This window comes from Hoplias malabaricus, chromosome 8 (genome assembly GCF_029633855.1).
Source record: "Hoplias malabaricus isolate fHopMal1 chromosome 8, fHopMal1.hap1, whole genome shotgun sequence".
Classification (NCBI taxonomy): Eukaryota; Metazoa; Chordata; class Actinopteri; order Characiformes; family Erythrinidae; genus Hoplias; species Hoplias malabaricus.
Window position 1 is genome coordinate 28,201,838 of NC_089807.1, and position 19,642 is coordinate 28,221,479.

General features: G+C 39.2%; 2 protein-coding genes across 7 annotated transcripts; both read left to right on the forward strand.

Moving 5' to 3' along the window:
- Nucleotides 1-938: 938 nt before the first annotated feature.
- znf451 (zinc finger protein 451) lies at nucleotides 939-11,480 on the forward strand. 6 transcript variants are annotated; one of them, XM_066679773.1, is made up of 14 exons: nucleotides 939-1,091; nucleotides 2,986-3,084; nucleotides 3,859-3,933; nucleotides 4,064-4,177; nucleotides 4,263-4,377; nucleotides 4,864-5,014; nucleotides 5,494-5,620; nucleotides 5,938-6,097; nucleotides 6,585-6,732; nucleotides 6,836-8,349; nucleotides 8,522-8,599; nucleotides 9,304-9,385; nucleotides 9,486-9,517; nucleotides 11,334-11,480. In XM_066679773.1, exons 2-14 carry the CDS (start codon nucleotides 3,028-3,030, stop codon nucleotides 11,372-11,374), a joined length of 2,694 nt encoding a protein of 897 aa, XP_066535870.1. In that variant the 5' UTR covers nucleotides 939-1,091; nucleotides 2,986-3,027; the 3' UTR covers nucleotides 11,375-11,480. The 6 variants fall into 6 exon arrangements, with proteins under 6 accessions (XP_066535870.1, XP_066535872.1, XP_066535868.1 ...); XM_066679775.1 differs by having other exon boundaries at nucleotides 9,304-9,381; nucleotides 11,334-11,457; XM_066679771.1 differs by lacking the exon at nucleotides 9,486-9,517.
- Nucleotides 11,481-14,349: 2,869 nt separating this feature from the next.
- On the forward strand, nucleotides 14,350-19,506 carry bag2 (BCL2 associated athanogene 2). Its single transcript, XM_066678813.1, has 3 exons — nucleotides 14,350-14,927; nucleotides 17,174-17,283; nucleotides 17,365-19,506. The coding sequence occupies exons 1-3, from the start codon at nucleotides 14,806-14,808 to the stop codon at nucleotides 17,754-17,756; spliced, it is 624 nt and encodes a 207-aa protein (XP_066534910.1). The 5' UTR covers nucleotides 14,350-14,805; the 3' UTR covers nucleotides 17,757-19,506.
- Nucleotides 19,507-19,642: the final 136 nt, after the last annotated feature.

Genomic DNA, 19,642 nt, shown 5'->3' on the forward strand with positions numbered 1-19,642 from the left:
TATTTTTTCTAAATATTAATTCCCATTCACCATATCATTATCTGTTATAATTACTTAGTTACATTAAAGAGCAAGTGTTGTTTCTTTTCACTTAGCAAACATGGACATATTACACACTTCAAAAAACATTTGGCAGCGTCTTGTGTGCCTTGCGCTCCCATCACCTCTCTCCACCTCCAGCTCCAGCTCCAAGTCCCATAAACAGGAATGTTCATGGAAATGCCAAGAAGGAGAGTGTGTCAGTGTACATGAACATGCATGTGGGGAATTAGCAGCTGACAGGATGGGCTTTGGGTAGACCCAGGCACAGGACTTGCAATGTAGTTTTAGATTTAAGGTTTAAAGGAACACCAGGTGTGATTTTTTCTCTCATATGGCTCCCCCTAGTGTAATAATTGTAATTAAATAATATGTATTTAAAATATTACATAGTGTGTCTTTAATTTTTTGTCCAATAAGTGGAAGTGAGGATCATGTTTGATATAAAGGGTCAAAGTCCTGGCTGCAGTGTTCCAAAGGCAGTCTTAAAAACACAGATTCAGCTACGTCATTAACCAAAGGAAGCAATCCCGCTTCCCAATCCCCAAACAACATTGGGCCAGGGCTTTTGAGCTGAAAGTAGCTGTGGGTGATATAAGGGGTACCGGTTGCATTTTCAGAGATCCATTTGTACTGAATAAAGATGAGAGGTACAGCCACATTCTTGATGGAACAATATTGAATTTTGACCTGCATTCGGGCCGACATCCACACACTACACTACATTTTACAGTAAAAAAATAATTGTTCCTGTTTCAGCTTAATTTAGCAACTCTATGACTTTGTGTAATTTATTAAAATGCTCAGTTCTTTTGGTTTTATCCACAATTGTAAAAAAATCCTGGGTGAAGAAAGGGAAGGAGTCTTTTACTTTGACAACGTATGTGGGCGACGCTGGCTTCACTTCGAGCTGAGCGCTACAGGATGGCGGGTGTTGGTTATTGTAGTTTATCTGAATCTGAGGTGTTTATCTTGTCAGTTGATGAAAGATACTGCTACTGAACGGCGCCTCTTCGCTGTTTTTTGTTTTGTATTTTGTGACCCAGCTGAAGGTGAGAAAGGGTTTATGTTCTATTGTTTAGGAAGAGACGCTGATAAATTAGAGCTAACGTTAACTAGCCGAGTTCATTGACTGGAGTCAAGCCAGCCTCCACTTGGAAAAGCTTGGTGAACTAGCCCCCTCAGTATTTTGGTAGATCTGCGTATTCTGAACATCACGGTAAGAACGTGTAGGGGAATGTATTTCAAAAGAAAAGCCAAAAGTCACTGACAGGAAATGAATGTAATGTGTGTGATTATATATATATATATATATATATATATATATATATATATATATATATATATATATATCATTAATTAATTAAAAATAAATATTTGCTGTTCAGTGGATGTAATGAAGATGTCAGGTCAAGATCTTTAATTCACATTTCTGTCATTATTATTGTTATTCTGAATGTTGTTAAAAGAAATCCTCTAGTTTGCACACACCATTTTCCCTTTATAATGACAGTACAACACCTGATTGTCATTCTGATTTCATTTCAAAATAAAGGCCCTTTGTGTTGTCCCATCTCTTTAACTTTAATTCTTTCAAATTGAGATAATTATTAAAATGAAATTGTTAGTTTGCATGGAACTACAACAAGAGGATTTGTCTAATTTTTTTATGTGTGCAACCCACACAGCTCTACTGCTCATCCCGCAAACATGTTCCTTACAAATGTTAACTACCACTGTTCCTGGTAGATGCCCCCCATCAGCAGACAACTTAAACATAGTACAAACAGCGCTGCCCCCATACATCCCCACCCAGCTCATCATGTGTATATATAGAGAATATAGACTGTACAACAAGCCCTGCTCACAATAGACCTCAAACAGCAGAACAGATACACAGAAAATATAAACTGTACACCCTCTTACAGCAGCTTTACATTTAAGAGTGTACAGCAGTTTCACTAAGGTAAAAAGGAAAATGACCATAAAGCCATTTTAAAAGACATTACTAAAATCTAGTCTCACTAATAACCAGTGCAGTGATTGGTGTTCAGGTGTAATGTGATCCATTGTTCTCCATCATATCAGAACCTTGACAGCAGTATTATAGACTGACTTCAGTGGAATTAAAGTTACAGTACACACTGAAGCGTTCCTTTTAATGACAAATCATAATGATGTGGTATTAAGTGAGTGACATTATCAGGTGGTGTATTTTCATTTTGCAGTGAAATTGTTCTGTGAAAACTAACGGTTCCTTTTAATAATTATTTGAATTTGAAATTAAAGTTACAGAGATGGGACCACACAAAGGGCTTTTATTTTGAAATGAGACATCAGAATGACACGATATTAAGTGAGTGACAAACAGGTGTTGTACTATCAATATGATATGAAAATAGTGTGTGCAAACTGGAGGAATTCTCTTAACATTTAGAATATAAATGATAGAAAAAATAATAATTTAAATGTCCTTTATTTTGAAATGACACGTCCTGATATCTTTATTACTTCCACCAAATTGCAAATATTTATTTTTAATGTGTATGTATATATATATATATATATATTACATTAATTTCTTGTCAGTGAACTTTGGCTTTTATTTTGTTTTGAAGTCCGTTCCCCTACACGCTCTTACCGTAATGTTCAGAATACGCAGTTCTACCAAAAAAATGAGGGGGCTATTTCACCAAGCTTTTCCAAGTGGAGGCTGGCTTAACTCCAGTTCTGTATGCGGGTGTCTGTTTATCAAGTCAAAGCTTAGTTACAGCTGATTTAAGAGAGCAGTTATAACTAAAGGAGAGCCATATTTACACGCCCACGCCTTTCTCATAATGTCAAAGAGAATACAGAGTCTGCTGAGTATTGTAATCTCAGTAACATTTTATTAACAGTTGAGCTTCGCTCCTATGTTTTTTTTTGTTTGTTTTTGTTATTTCTCAGTTTGTTTCATAGTTTAATCTCAGCAAAGCTCGTTCACCTGCAATGTCCACCTCCGGAGACATAGAGGAAGCCGAAGACGACGACGTTGAATTTATATCGGTAAGTAGTAACCGCTAAGGCCCAAAGAGCAATTGCGCCGAATTTTCATAACCAAGTAATAAACGTAAACATGGCGGTTTAGAGTGGTTTGAGATGGGTACAAATGCATGTTTCTTTACACTGTAGGTGAAACTAGAAATCTAATCTACTACACAAATTCATACACACAGATTTACCCTGATTAAAATGAATTCCTTATTTCTACATTCATGGTCCACGTTGTCAGTTCCATGTATGTGCCCTGTCTATAGTTCTACAGTTAGAGACTGTATATCGTGTTTTGCCCTGAATACATCATAAACCCCCGTTCACTCTTCTTCAAAGGCCAGCACCCGTAGAGCATGTGTAATTTCTTTAGTGGGCCATTCTCCACGCTGCAGTGACACTGACATCGTGGTAATGTGTTAGTGTGTGTTGTTCTGGTATGACGGTATCAGACACAGCAGTGCTCCTGGAGTTCTTAAAAGTTTCAGTATCACTGCTGGACTGAGAATAATCCACCAACCAAAAATATCCGGCCAACAGCCGTCCTGTGTCCACTGATGAAGGGCTAGATGACTCCTAACACCAACATATGAGCATGGTAGGCACATCTAATGGAGTAGACAGTAAGTAAAACACCATGACAACAAATGTGGCTATGCAAGCAAATGCAACTATGGCCTGAACTTGAAACTTGCAACTGGGAATTTCAGTCTAAAAAAACACCTTTGAGAAACAAATCCAGTTTGCTCTGCAGTGTGAACAAAGCCTAAAGTCTTCTACGTCTTTCAGGAAGGTCCTCTCAGACCAGTTCTGGAATGTATAGACCTCCTCAGTGATGGAGATGATGAAGCAGGGATTTGTACGGTGAGAATTCAAGACCCATTTATATAACAGGTTGTCTTAAAATGTTGTAGTCCAGGCATCTTTGAATAACCTGTCCCTTTGCTAATCAGCTTTTTTCACATACTCTTTAAATATTCAATGGAATAGCTAGGTTGAAGATCAGGTCGACAAACAGAAGGCCCATGCTGCATCCACCTTGGACAGACTGGCTCGTCAGGTCGCAGTAGAGAAACAAGAACGTGCTGAAAAGTGCAAAGCCTTTAAGGTTTGTTCTTTCTCACTTGATCTGTGATAAGATTCTACACTTGGGTTTAATCAGTGAGTGTGTTGAGCTTGTGTTTGCTCTGTAGGAGAAGATGATCTCGTTGCAAGCTCATGGCCGTCAGGAGTTGGCAGTCAGTCGCTGCAGCAGTGGGGAGAGTAACGATGCCAAACGCTGTGTGGACATCTGGCTGAAAATGCCAGGTTGAGTTTATTTCACATGGTTAAATCTTTCAGTAGAAAGTTTGTTGAAAATGGGTAACTGTGACCCCAGCACTGTCTCAATACCTGGTGACCTGTTCTCTATTGCCTACATAGCAAGGTGTATAGATCTCAATTTACAAAACACCCTGGGTCTGATTAGACGCAGCCTAAATCAGGTATCATTTCTGTGTATGTTACTCAAGTGGTATAAAGTAAGATTCCTGTTATAATAATGATATCTGGTTAATTAGCTAGTTGAAACATTGGCCTGAGCCTGCTCAGTGAGCTATGATGCTAATCTACAAATAAACTTGCTCCACCAAATATAATGAAATGACCAAACATAGCTGAAGTAAGTTTGTTTGGTACCGACTCGTTAAGTATTGAGACAGAGTGAGATTATGAGCATAATTATGTTAAGCGTCATTTCTCATTGTCTGCCATAGTTTAATTTTTGTAGATTGTTAAACTTTTATAATTCCTCAGGTTTAAAGCCTGGAGTCATCAACACTGGTACGAGCTGGAGACGTAGATCTGCTCCTGTTTCCTCGTTCAGATCCTCCCCACAAACCTGCCCTGTGATTAACTGTGGCAGAGTTTATGACAATGTCCTTCTCCTTGAGGGTCACCTTAAAAGGTCTGTGTTTTGCAAGTGTATGGTAAGTTTTTTGACACCCTTTAGGTTTTTGGGTTAAGGCTAATACAGCTCAACCTGTGACCTGAGGTGTGGCATGTTACAAGGGTTTCAAATTGTGCATGAATTTAAGTTGTAAAAGTTCAGTAGACAATCTGTAAACTATTTTTTTAAAATTGAGAGTCACTTCAGAAGCATAGGTTATGTATTTCTGAAATTAATCACTTGATTGACTAGTAATCATGTCTGATCATTTGCTTTTCTAAAGAACATTTAATCTCTGTATAAAGGCATTTTAAAAAGTGGTAGATAGTAAAGTTTTTTAAAAAATAGAGACTATAATTAATTAAATCTAAACTCTCCTTAGTAGTTGTGGTTCATGTTCTGGATGTAGCGATTAAATATGGAATGACAATTGCTGTACAATAATAAAGCATATATCTTAGTATCTAATTCTTTTTCTGTTTGTATTGCATATATAGGTTTGACCATTCTCCGTGTGACCCCACCATCACCCTTAAGAGCCACTCCACACCTGTCTGTGCTTGTGTGGCCTGTGGTCGACACTTTGACACCAAAGAGTTATGGAGCGCACACATGGACTCAAAGGTCTTTGTTTTACATTTGTCTGCCCATTAAATTTTAAGCTGTGATTCCTAAACTTTTAAGATGATATTTGTTTATCAGACATGAGACACAAATACCAGTGGATATAAGCCATTTAATATTAAATTGGCTAGTTATTGGTTAAGTCTGTTTTAAAAGGCATGTCATGTTCACTGTTCTGACAAGAACCACCTTATTTTGGCTAATGCTCGTGCTTTTCCCATTTATGTAAATCACTATTTCTGCAGTTTATATTTACGCACGGTTGTACAGGAAATTGATGATGGGTTGAAAGCTAATACATATGGTTGTTTTTGCAGTTGTCTTCTACAAATACCAATGGTCATGTCAGCTCTCAGACTTGCCAACTGATTGTGTGCTTTGCTTGCCCTGCGTGCTACCTCCTCTTCAATATAAGAGATGAGTGTCTCCAGCATATGGCAGCCAAAAACCACTTCACTCACTCGATCTCTCTAAGCGGTTAGTGATGCTTCTCTATTATTCTCTAAAAGAAGTAACTCTAAAAGATACTTAGCAGATGATAAAAGTGCACTCCATTGAAATGCATGTTGAGAGTAGGGCTGGAAGATTAGGAGAACAAAGGTTGTTGTTTTTTTTAAAATAATAACCCCCATGTCCTCTTATTTTCAGTTATTGTGACTTCAGTTTTATTAATATACTACCTGTCCTTTTAACAAAGTGAAAAAACAAAGTGAAATTTCTGTTTTGATGAATCAATAATACTTAGAAGCAATACAGTAATCTTTTAAAATTTGACTTAAGTACCATATTTGTAATGTTAAGTATGGTATAATACAAGAATTGTTGTATATAATTATTGTACATTGGAATTTTGAATCATTCTCTTTTAATGTACTGTTTCAGAATAGAAGCTGTTAAGTGCTATTCATATGTAACTGATTTCACAGCCTGTGTGTTCACTCATTTTCAATTTTATTCCTAACAGATGTGAAATCTTCACCAGTGCCAATTCCAATTCCACGATATGCAAAGGCCCGACTAATTGCGTTATGCAAAGATATTGCATTCCGTGTCAAATGCACAGCTTGCTCAAAGGTGCTTGGCTCACACATGGAAGCAAAGGCACACTTCAAGTAAGGTTTTTTTTTTTCCAAATAAATGAAATACATATATTCAATTCTAAACACATGTCATTCAGATCATGCCGAGTTAAACCTTTACTGGTTCCTGTTACAGTGTGCAATGCAGACACGGCTGTGCTATTGCTGAAGCTGATCAAAATGTGGCTGAAATCATGAAGCAAATGGCAGTTTTGGGCCAGTGCTCCTCCTGCAACAAAGTCTTCCTCCGTCAGAAGCAGATAGATGAGCACAGGGAGCAGACGCAGCACAAGGTGGAGACTATCAGCAATGTGGAGCAAGCACTTCTGTGCTACTGCAACTACTGTGAAATCCGACACAGCATCAAGAATGCTGCTGGTCACTCTTCTAAACATGCTAGTGCAACCCGAGCCTCGTCATGTAAAGATAGAAGAGAGAAAAGTGACATTCTTGGCTCTCCTGCCAAGCGTCAGAGACTCTCCACCTCAAGTTCTCAATCAGAGTGTGACAGGAATTTAAAGCTTGCCTGGTTCTGCGAGTGTGGCCTGCGTTTTTTGGAGGAGGATCAGGCCAACAGGCATCTTCTAGCAGCCAACCAAATATTTCACAAGTGTGCGGTCTGTGGCAAGCTGATGGGTGAATCCTCCATCGCTCGTTTGCACATGAGCAGATTTCACGGCGGTGCTCATCTCTCCAACTTCCTGTATTACTGTAGGCTGTGCAAAGTAGAAATGCCAAGGATTGAAGATATCCTGTCTCATGTAGGTGTTTCCCACCGTGGTCATACTTATTATGAGGAAAGAGAGGATGCAACAGGCAAGATCTTGCCTGATCCTTTATCAAAACCATCTACTAGTACTGCAGAAACCAAGCCAGCAGTTGTCTCTCACATACCTCCTCGTAAACGTGAGGAACGCTGGCTGTGTAGAATGTGTGAGGACCTCTTTGACTCTGAAGCAGCAGTCCACAAGCACTGTGGTGACGTGAGCACCCACAGTTTCCAGCGGTTTGCCTGCGGCCACTGCCCACAGAAGTTCTTCAAAAACTCCACTCTCCGCCGCCATTGTGCCAATGAGCACGATGGCCAGCTACTCATCCGCTTCTTCTGTGGACTCTGTGACAGCATACTCTACGAATCCGAGCGGGAGTTCGAGGAGCACTATGAGAGTCTGCACAGCAAAGATTACTACTGTTTGGACAAGATGGAAAATGGACCTAGTCCAGTTACAGAGAATCCTACGGAAATGCCCACAACAAGCAAGAGCCTTCACCAGCTCTGTCCGTGCATGGGCTCCCAAAAAGCCAAAGGTGAGGAGAAGTCCACCTTCACAAGGTGCATGAAGCAGCTAGCAGGAGAAGGCAAATGTGACTATGTCTGTCACCGATGCACAGCAAAGGTGAGCTCTTATGCCGAAATGAAAACACACGTGTACTTGAAGCATGAAGCCCTAGGCAAAGACAAAAGCTTCGATGTTGTCTGCACATCATGTTCCGAGAGCCACAAAGATGTACCCAGTTTCCACTCACACTACCATGAGCGTCACTGTTTACTGGAACCCTGTGTGACCTCTAGATCCAATGGCACAGACAGCGAGGACGTCCCTGTCACCAAAATTCTGAATGCAGAGGAAATCTCTGCCGACAGGAATGGTGAGGCTTGTCTGTTTCATGATTGTTTCCAAAGTTAGAGTTGTTTTTATAAAGTGTTATTAATAAATATGTTTTGATATGAATAAAATAAATATGAATTCTGATGTGTATGAAAACTATCAGTCGAACACCAATCATTCAGATGATGTTATTTGTTTGCTTCTTATCCTAGCTGAGGAGTTTCAGGAAGTAAAGGGTGTCATTTCCTCGAGTTTTGACATTACCAAGGAAGGCCCTGAGGATTCTAAAGGTAATGGTGAATCTGACATGAATTTACAATTTGTTTATTATTCTTTTAATCTCATTAAATCTTACCCCCCACACCACCACCACTTGCACTTTTTTCCCCCCATCTATCCCCTGTGTATGTGAAAGGCGTTATATAAGTGCAACTTTATTATTATTAATTATTTAAGCATTGGATTTGACAGTGGTAGTGATGGGAACCATAATGTCTACTCCACAAAAATATGTATTTTTACAATTTGAATATAATGACAGAAGTATCATTAAAGTAACACTAGGTAGTATTATTACACAGACATGTGATAGGGAGAATAGAGCCTCTTATCTGGACTCATTACTGCAGAGACTGCACTATGTAACTTGGAGGAGGGCAAGAAGCCACCCACTCTCTCTTCCCACTTCACCTTAATTTCAGACCACTGCTGTAAATGTAAATTACACTCTGAAACTATAGGGGGAGCCAAGGAGCAAACATGCGTAATCTTATCTTGTGTTCCTTTAAAGAATGTCTCCACACATCCTGTGAAGTAGCTGAGGCATTAAACACTCCACACATCTGGTTTCTAACAGAATTTCTTTAAATCGACATTTCACATCAAGCCACTGACTGGCTGTTTCATTACGCAGAATATTTTTTTAAATCTCTTACATTTCAAATAATATTTTTTTTTATTCCATAAGTCAAACAAAAGATTTTTCTCTCTTAAGATGACTTTGATGAGGAGATGAAACTGGCTTTGGCTTTAAGTGCAGAAGAGGCGCAAAATCCAACAGAATTTGATCGGGGTGGGTAAGGCTTTGCCTATATATTTTAGCTAATGTCTAGTTGGAACATCTTTCATAATTGATAATGACAAAGTTTTCATTCCTTAATATTTTTGGTTTGCTAGCTTTGCATGCATGAAAGCTGGTGCCAGTATAGGTATGTTGAATCAGTGAGGTAAACTCATAATGTGGGGGAAAACAAACATGGCATGGGTGATAAACACTTGGTGCCTTTCCACTACATGGGATCTGCTTGTCTCTGCTTTTTGCTTTTCCACTAAACAAATCTGGTACCTGGTCCCTGAAAGCGGGTCCTTTTTTTCCTTTTTTTTTGCTTCAGCTCTTGCCTGTTGAGAAAGGACTAAACATGACGTGTAAACCTTGCAGAGCACTGATGGGCCAGAGAGGCTTGTCAATCATGGCAAAATGCAGACATCCACCATAAACTAACCGCTTGTAAATCTCCAAGTTACATCCAAGTGATCGTTGTTTTATCTGACTCACAACAGCAGCTTGTAAAAGCGTTCTGTGGTGTTTTGGAGAGGTTCAACAAAACTAGAAACGAAACTCAGTCCCAAACAACAACACGTGAATACTCAATGAGTAAACGGTATCACTGCCTTTGTGTTTTTCCACACTGCCTATATTTTGGGGCAGAGGAGTGTCTTTATAGTGGAAAACCAACCAGGGACCAGGCCAATAGAGACGAGTAGCATGCTGTGAAAATTGTGAGACACAGGTTTGCAGGCTTTCTGTTTAATTAAACAGGTGTGGGCACAAATGTATCACATGGAGGGTAATGTTCTGTCATTTTCTTCACTCGCCTGCTTTCTGTCATATATACTGTGTGTAGGTACTTTCACTTAAAGTCCTTCATTTAAAGGTGTGTATGTGTATACTGTCATGGAAAGTATAACAAAATCTGACTTCAGTAATGAGGACTGGAAGTAAAAGTAAATGCACCTGTAGTGGTTTGAACATCTGAATGTTTAATGCAGAACCCAGGCAGGCTGTAACTGGGTGTTTCTGAACTAAAGTTATTTTCCAGGTTTTTTTTCCAGTGGCCTGTATTGAATTCTCAGCTATTTACTAAGCCATGCAAGAGCCAAGCTGGGTGTTTTGGAGCATGGAAAACTTAAGATATGCGTATTACAGTATTGGAACAGAAAAACAGACTGCTCCAGTGCCACTATATGTTTAAGCTATCATAATCCATAAACCGGGAATGTGATGCAGACCCTGTAGTCTCGCATTGCCCAGCTCTCTGCAGAGTTGGGTGCCTTTCACTACTTAACGTGGCCAAGATCTGCCTACTATGGCAGGAAAAGACATTTGATTGACATACAAACGGACCAATCACAATTTTGCTATTTGACATGATGTGTAGGAGGCAGTCTTTATGATTCTTGTTGGACCAGTAAGAGACTGTACAAAAAGATACCCGGACATGCGTATACACTGATGTTCAGAAAGCCAATCACAATGCAACTGGCAGAATCCTGACAGTGAGGCCAGGTTACTGCTCTGAACGTATCAGACTCTCCGCCAACCTGTTGGCAGAGCATCTGTGGGTGAGACAACAGACTCAGTAATTGAAGGAGTTTTCACTGTGAGCAGATCATTTGAAGAGTGCATGCATGAGCAACGCTATCGTGGCAAACTTCACAATAAAAGCTGCCCTTGCTAGTACTTCAAGATCTAAAGTGTAGTTGGGCAAAGCAGTTTTGATGTCTGAAGCTGAAAAGTAAGGAAATGGTATGTGATGTTTAACACCTAAAAAGGTGATATTCAGAAACTAAACGTGTTGTTTTTGAATGGAATAAAATAAAATGCTGCTTCCAGATTTACATGCCAAGGACTTCAGTATCCTGACTAGCTCAGTGCTGTCATTTTATTTATCATGCTAATTAGCAATGTCTTTGTATGTTAACAGATTAGATATTACTAATTTAAACTCATACACATTGTTACAGATATGGAAGAAGCTCTGAAAAGAAGCCTGCAGGACTTTTGACAACGCAGAGCTGCAACAACTCAAAAACAATGTTATTTTTCATGTTATTTCTATATTTTTCTTTCTCTTCTGTAAAGGTGTTCTAAATTTAAATAAAGATGACTAAACAGTGAGATGCATTTAATTCCTGTATAAATTATTGGGTGCTATGCTGGAAAATACAGATGTCACGGTATTTTTGAGACATTATTATTTATTTTATTATTAATTATAATTTATTTTTTTATTTATTTATGTTAAAAAAGCAGATGGTGTAAGAGTGTTTCATCCTGCCCTGCTGAGCTTTAATTCTCAGCCCAGGAAGGTAGCCAAATTTTAACCCCTACAAAGTCATCTGTTTGTTATTGTGGGAATAACTTCTATATGTAATTATAATTGCCAGAACGCCTGCCGGCGACCTAGAAATGGAATGTGCGCTGACTGACACCTAATGTTGAAACACGCATGCGGAACTGTTAATCCAACTGTATTTCACAGAGAGAACTTAAGGTGGTGCCACTACACCGTCTGTTGTTCAGCCATATTTCACATTCCAGTTCGTGAACTAAATTTTGAACCATTCGGCGGTGACCAGAGGTCCTCTTTTCCCTGGACAAGTCCTTTTTTTGGGACCAAAAAAAAATGTGTTTAAGGGGTCTGACAGTTGAGAGCTGAATTGGGACACACTCGTGCCGCTTCAGTGCTGTAGGTCCACCAGTTCAGTGTTTTACTGGAGCCTCAGACAGAAATGTGTTGAACGTTGTTGAGGTAAAATTTATCATAGTCTCTTCTTTATGGTTGGAGAATATTTCTGTGACCCAGCCTTTTGTTTTCTACTATGTATTTAACAAACAAAGTTGTCTTATAATGACGCGAATACACTGACACATCTCATCGTTAAATAACATCTGCACATCTTTTTGTTTAACTTTACACAAAAACAGACAAACTCTCTGGATTATTGAAGCCAGACCAGATCGAGGTCAGACCTTTATAGAAATGTAGCTAAGTCAGTAATAAATAATTAGTTCCCAGTGATGCCCTGTTCCTTTATCAAGTATAGATTACTTGGTTTATTAAATGTTCAAAAATGTAAATGTTAGTAACTTGTTAAAATGACATCTCTAAAATCATTGTGATATTCCATTGACCTGTAATAGGGAGAATATAATCTTTTACCTACTGCAGAAACTGTACTTTGTAACTTTTGGAAGGTGTAGGAAAGTACTCTTCCCAGTATCCCCCTCCACTTTGACTTCAGTACAGTGCTGTATAAGAGAATTACACTCAAAAACCTGGAGCAAAAACACCAGATCTTTCCTAGAGATCCTTTATTACAACTCTACATCATTGCCTTTAGTAAGTGCATATCTATGTAAATACAGTTAATCTATACTTGCACATTGTTAGGATTGGTTTCCTAGGTTTGTGATGTAAGAAACCCTGACTGTCTAAACCTGATTATTTAAGACAGCAGGTAGAAAGCACAAATGCTCAGCCATGGCACTTTTTTTTTATTTATGTTAAAGAAGCAATCTGTAGAATATATAATGTACTTAGTCATAAAATGTCCAGGGTGTGTAATTATAGATTAAGGGAATCATCAACGCTAAAACACTGCTGCCTCTAAGCATTGCTGAAGCAGTATAAAAAAGTGTCCAGTCCAGACCGGAGCTCATAGATCTCGCCCTCTGTCCAATCATTTTACAGTCCAATGTGTGGCCAGGTCTACAAACAGTGTCTTGCAGCCATGAAATGACCAAGTGAACAGAGTTAATGTTATGTAATATTTTACCACCCTTCTTGCCCTTCTTAAAATCTCTGTGACCAGAGAGGCAGTAAAATGTGAGGAAATATTGGCCTTGTGTTTGAGAAGTGGAGGCAGTTTACAAGCAGCAACACTACAGAACAGAGCCAGAGGTGGCTAATTTTCTCCTGAACAGGTAACAACAAATCATTTCTGAAAAAAAATATAGAAGTGCAGACGCCTGTGAATAGATTAAAGGGATTAAACACCATAGGTTGTGAGGCATAGTGACGTTTGAACTGTGTTTTGTGTGTTTTATCTGAAGAAGGTGAATTAACAACATGATTGAAAAGTTTAAAGAAACTGATGCAGGTTCATGTGTGTTTCTCTGTGGTATGTGTGTGGTAATTGTATTTGAAAAGCCTTGCATATTCACCTATTTAAGGTGGAACAGAGAAATCAAGCTTGGTAGTACACAGCAAATATAAGCTTTTTACTAGTAGGTAGATGCATTACTGACATGATGTATGACATGATGGTGGTGTGTTTTAAATGGATAAAATGGGAAGTGTAATAAGTGTTTCAACACGAGTTTTGTTTATATAACCTAGCGCTAGCTTTAGCTTCGCATAGCTGTTTAAGGTGGAAATATGTATTCAATAAAAATGGATGAAGTTGGACAAAGTGGAATAACGATTGCTTCAAAAAGTTATAAAAGCCATAGCTGTAGCTTCAGCTTTTAAGGTGGAACAGAGAATTCAAGAACCTGGCGAATAACGCCAATAAGACTCGTAAACGGACATGTAAGGTGGAACAAAATGTTTGACTACGAAAATTGTGGATAACATCTGCCTCCTACATGACATTTATGGTGGAAGGGAAAATCTATAAGTAACACTAGCCTTGTCTAGTCAAAATATTTCAGGTGGATTTGGAGAGTAAAGGCTTGTAAATTGAAGGGAAATAGCATCTGCATGTTCACTTTTTTGATAGATGTTTAAGTGACATTATGAACACTTTTCTGTGTAAATTTGTTGATTATGGCACATTCTTAAATATTATAGCCCGAGTTTTTAAACCCGTCTCTTGCTTTTTCATTCAGTTTCCCTCAAATTATCAACCTGCTCGAGCTTCGCGTCTGGGGAGGAGTCCGTCAGATCTCTCCTCCGTTTTGAAACTGATTCTGATTCTGGTTCTGATTTTACACGCTTGGTGTCAATATTACAGACTGCTCCTTTAAGCTACGTTTAAACAGCACCACACTGACATGGGAACAAGGTTAAACACTTGAGTTTTCACTGGAGGGGGTCTTACTGAAAGAAATGTCTACTACTGTGTGTGTTTGTTGAAATGTGTACATTAAAGGAAATGTTTAATCTTCAGTGACAGGACCAAGACAATAAGGCTGTAATGTTTATTTTTAAAGGGAGTTTTTTAGTATTATTTTTAAGGTGAGTTAGTTCTGTAGACTAACATCTGTTTTGTTCCTTTGGGGTGAATCCTGCTTAAAATCCCCCCCCCAACACTTTCCGTTATTGCCCTGAGGGCAGCCGTATTTGCCCCGGGGAGGTTCCATTCCATGTTTGGAGATGTTTCCTCAGGGGCGCTGTCCGTCAGAGAAACCGCTAGAAAGAGCTGGAGAAGACTGAGAGAGTTTAAACCGCCCCAACTCCAGAATTTGAACACATAAAGTCGAGCCGTCGCCATGGCCCAGGCGAAAATCAGCGCGAAGATGAACGAGAGTAAAGCGGGCCGGTTCAGCAGAACCATGTCCATGGCGGACCGCTCCACCCGCCTCCTGGAGAGCCTGGACGATATGGAAATGAGGTGGGTTCTTTCTCGGAAAAACATATCATTTGTAATTATATGGGGGCTACTGTATATTTAGCCCACATTTATCACTCAAATGAATTCTGTACTGAGTGAGAGCTGTTGTGTTATCACTACAGTGTTAGTGTGGAAAAGAGCAGCTCTGTGTTGTTGACTCGGGACTTAGCAGAACAACAGCTGCTGAAATGTAGCTCCTCGAAGTGAGGGCTAAAAATACAAGTCGCAGCGCAAGGTGCCCCGGCTCTGTTGTAAATGAATAACAGTCGGAAATTTGAAGTTTTTAGACTCCGTTTCTGTCTACATTAGATAGAAAATGTTGTTTCTTGTAAGTTTTCTGACCAGTAAACGGCTGACTAAACCAAGAGCTGAGTGCTTGGTAGTGTGCATTAAAACATTAAAACATTTTAAGATAAATTCCACCGTTTTTGTTTTGTTTTTTTCTTTTTGGTTTACAATGAAATGCTGCCTTCTACAGGAAAACATACATCCAAAGTCATATTTTTTCACGTGTAGTGACAGAAACCATGTCTGAAGAGTTGAGTCTTTAAAAGCCACCTCACAGAAAGTTACAACATGAAATGCTTAAAGGACTAGTAGTAGAAAAGATTAGATATTTTTGCCCCTGGGCTACCCCTAGAGTTGCTGAATGTAATTAAATTTTACAGCACTGTCTTTCAATGAAAGGGGAGGTGGTTTCCTGCTGTCCTCAAATGTTACATAGTGCAGTTTCTGCTGTCCTGAGCCTGGAGTAGCAACAACACAAGTTTTGCTCCCCCTATTACAGGTCAGTGAAGCAAGTTTGTGAATTAATTTTGGCTTAAAGCATAGCATCACTTTAAAATATACCACAAAACGTAGTGCAGCCCACATGAGTACAACATGGCTCTGGGTGGATTAGTAAAAATGGGGAATTGTTGTGGCTGCCTATCAGATAAATGTGCGTAGCATAGGAAGCATATATGAGGGAGGGTGTGTGTCGCCTTGTGAAGGACTTGCGCCCCCTCCAGGGTGTGTTCCTGCCTTGCGCCCAGTGATTCTGGGTAGGCTCTGGACCCACCAAGACCCTGAACTGGAAAAGCGGTTACAGACTGAATGAATGAACATATATGAGGGCCCACTAGAGCAGATATTGTGTTTTCAGGGCTGCCCATATTCGCCTCATGTTTAACCCATTCTGGTCACAAAACTACCCATTGAGGGCATTAGTTTTAACCAGTGGACAACGCATCCTGGGTTATCTACATGAGTCTGTTAGGCCTGTCACAATAGCTATTTTTTGTGGCTCTAAATATTGCTTCAGATATAGCTGCAAAATACAATATTATTGTCATTTTATGACCATTTTATGCCACTGATATTATGATAATATGATAGCATAGTAATACAGTTACATATTTTTCTAAAGCAAAGATCAGTTATTAAGGATATTCAGACATTACAAATACTTATATAAATATTTCATAATAACCTAAGTAAATAAAACATACATAAAATAAAACCACTATGTTCAAACAAACCTGCATAACTGCTCAAGAAGAGAGGCCCAGAGACCAGAACAGATCAAGCAACTGGCTAAAATATTTATTGACATAAATTATGTAAACAAATGCACAGGTAAATGTACAGTATTACAGTCAGCCAAAAATATTGTGGAAATGTCCATATTTTGTGCAGTAAGTGGATAATGTAATTATTTTGACAGGCCTAGGGTGTGTTGGCTGGGACCTGCAGTGTGCAGAGGTTCAAGCAGGTTGTTATGTGGCCAAATAGTCAGCAAAGCAAGTGTAGGCTTTTTGCTAATCTTTTACCATGGTCAACATTGCACATATATATATATATTAGCTTAGCTTGAATGGTAATGGAGGTAGTAAAGGTCATTTTGAAGGGTTGATAAAATGGTTACTGATTCGTAACTGACATTGTCATCAACTTTGCAAAGAAGTGATACATTTCTTCACAATGAACCACCAAGTGGATTTCTTAAAGATAGTTATGCAAAAATGTTGAAAATTCGGTGAAATTTCTTCTCTAAGAAAAAGATATTTTGCCATGTTTTAGACAATGCCTGTAACCCACTTGTGATCATTATCTGATCCAGTAACCGTTTTTGTTGAAATAGCTTTGGTGGACCTTGTTTCCAAATAAAACATGTGAGGCCATCGGATGTTAATGTCTTATGTCATTCAGAATGATCTGTGGTGAGTCAGAGATTCACAAAACTAAAATCATGGATCTTATTACAGGGTGGAGGCCTTCAGGGAGGCAGCCACAGCAATGGAGCAAGAAAGAGAAAGCTTGTTAGAAATGATCCAGTCCATTCAGAACAGCCAGGAAATGCGATCCATATGTGACGGTAAGGCCCTGAGTGTGAAAGCCGTGTGTATTTAGTAATATGATTACCACAGAAATGAATCACACTGTCCTCCCTCCCCAGGAGAAAGAGAAGAGCTCTCTCTAACTGCCAACAGACTAATGAACAGGACTCTGACGGTGCACGTCAACGTGGACACGATCCGGAACGCCCAGCAGGAAGATGCTCTGAGGAAAGCCAAGGCCATTATTGACGAGATCGCTGCTAAAGTGCTGGACAATATGGAGGGGGCGAAAAAGAAGCTGCAGGCCCTGCATGCTGCCTGTGTCACTGATGCGCCCCCCGTGCCCATTGACCAGAAATTTCAGAGTGTGGTGATCAGCTGTGCGCTTGAAGACCAGAAGAAAATCAAGCGGCGGCTTGAGACTCTCATAAGGAACATGGACAATGCAGAGAGAACCATTAAAATCATGGATAACCAGGTTGATGAGGCAGTTCTTGCCAATGGCGAGTAATAGTTTTTTTGGAAGGAACATCTTGAAGCATCTACTGTAAAAAGTGCCTTCACTAATCACTAGGTAGACCACCGGCTTCCATTATCACCATTATATTTGTACACGGTGTGTTGAACGTGAACGGCCCTGCAGAACGGCCCTGACCTGTTTTTATGAGAATTTTATTCAATTTTCCATCCAGTCTTATTCAAGCGCTGCCACTTCTATACCAAAGAGAATAACAAAAGTGCATTAACTTTGTAATGTTTTTTTATATATATCACCACACTATATCTCCAAAATGTGTGCACAAATGAAATGGCAATAGGCGTTCATTAAAGCAGGACTAGGTAGCATTTTAACCATCAAAAGCATTGTAATGCTTCAGTGACCTGGAATAGGGAGAACAGAGCCTCCATCATTGCTACTCTAGGCTGACCACTGCAGAAAATGCACTGTGTTTTGGAGGCAGGTAGGACAGCATCACCACCTGCTCGATTTCAGGACAGTGCTTTTAATTACATTCTTCAAATGTAGGAGAGCAAAAATACCAAATTCTACCAAGTGTTGCTTTAAAGTGCCTAAATTAACTTAAAATAAGGGGTGTCATTCTCCCTGGGTCTACATGGGTTTCCTTTGGGTGCTCTACTTTCCACGCACTGTCCAATAACACTTGCTCCTGCCTCGTGCCCTACAATTCCAGGTGGGCTGCACACCTACCGCAACCCTGATTGGTATAGTGTGGTTACAGAAGATGAACGAATCAAGAGGTGTGGAATTTTTAGGGTCTAACGCTACTTTGTGTTTTTATGGTGATCTGGTATTAACCATTTCGCTGAACCAGTGCAGAAAGTGCTGAAGTGCCCAGTGCAAAAACATCTTCCTCACTTCACAATGAATTTTTATTTTTGTTTTTTATACAGATACACGAAAAACATTCCTCTGGAAAGTATGAAAGATCCTTGTGTTACACAGTTCTGTTTTAATGTGGTGCCCTTGTGCACATGGTATGGTCCTTTTCCTGGTCTTTTCTAATTAGTGCCCATCAGCCTGTGGAATTTCTCACTCGGATGACAGGGAGGTTGTCACAATATCAGACAAAGCCTGGTGCCAGGTAACAGCACCACAGAATGAACACCTGACAGTGTTTACAAAATTTAGAAGCATTGATTAATTCACTGCTGCACCGATGATACACTGCCCGTCTACCACAGCCCCACTTTCCAGGTTACTAACATTATGGAAAAGTGTTATTTAAAGCAATGCCTCAAATTATGGGCTGCATTATTATAATAAACATACCACAAACTGTAGTTTTACCTCTTTATTCTGCAGTGAACTGTTTCAAATATCTCTGGATGTTTACAGAGTATCACAATTAAAAATCGTAATGGTTATTCTATTTTTTTTGGTAAAATTTGACAGATAGGCAGCTTCCTTATATAAAATACACCCATCATCGAATATATTGGTAAAACTATTTTGAGTTTCCTATAGATATACATTCAAACAATCTCTGGATCTTAGGTGATTCCTAATAAGCTTTAGATTTGTGGTTGATGTTAAGATAACGTCTGATGCATTCAACTTAATAAGTATGATGCATTTTTCCTTGTTACTGGAACATATTCCTTAGTATTAGGGGCATTTGTGAGTTAGCTGAACATGATATATTTGGTTGCAATTTTTCTCTCTCCCACTGATGCAGTAATACAATCAATCATCATAACACTGTAGAGGTAAAAGGCAAAAGTACAAGTTGATCAAAGATAGATATGAGGATTATTTATTGAATGACAGTAATTCATGCTTCATAACTGATGACATGGGCGAAAGATGAGGAAATGAAGACCAATAGTTAAAATAGATCCTTTATTGTAAAATGATTACCATCTAACAGACCAAAG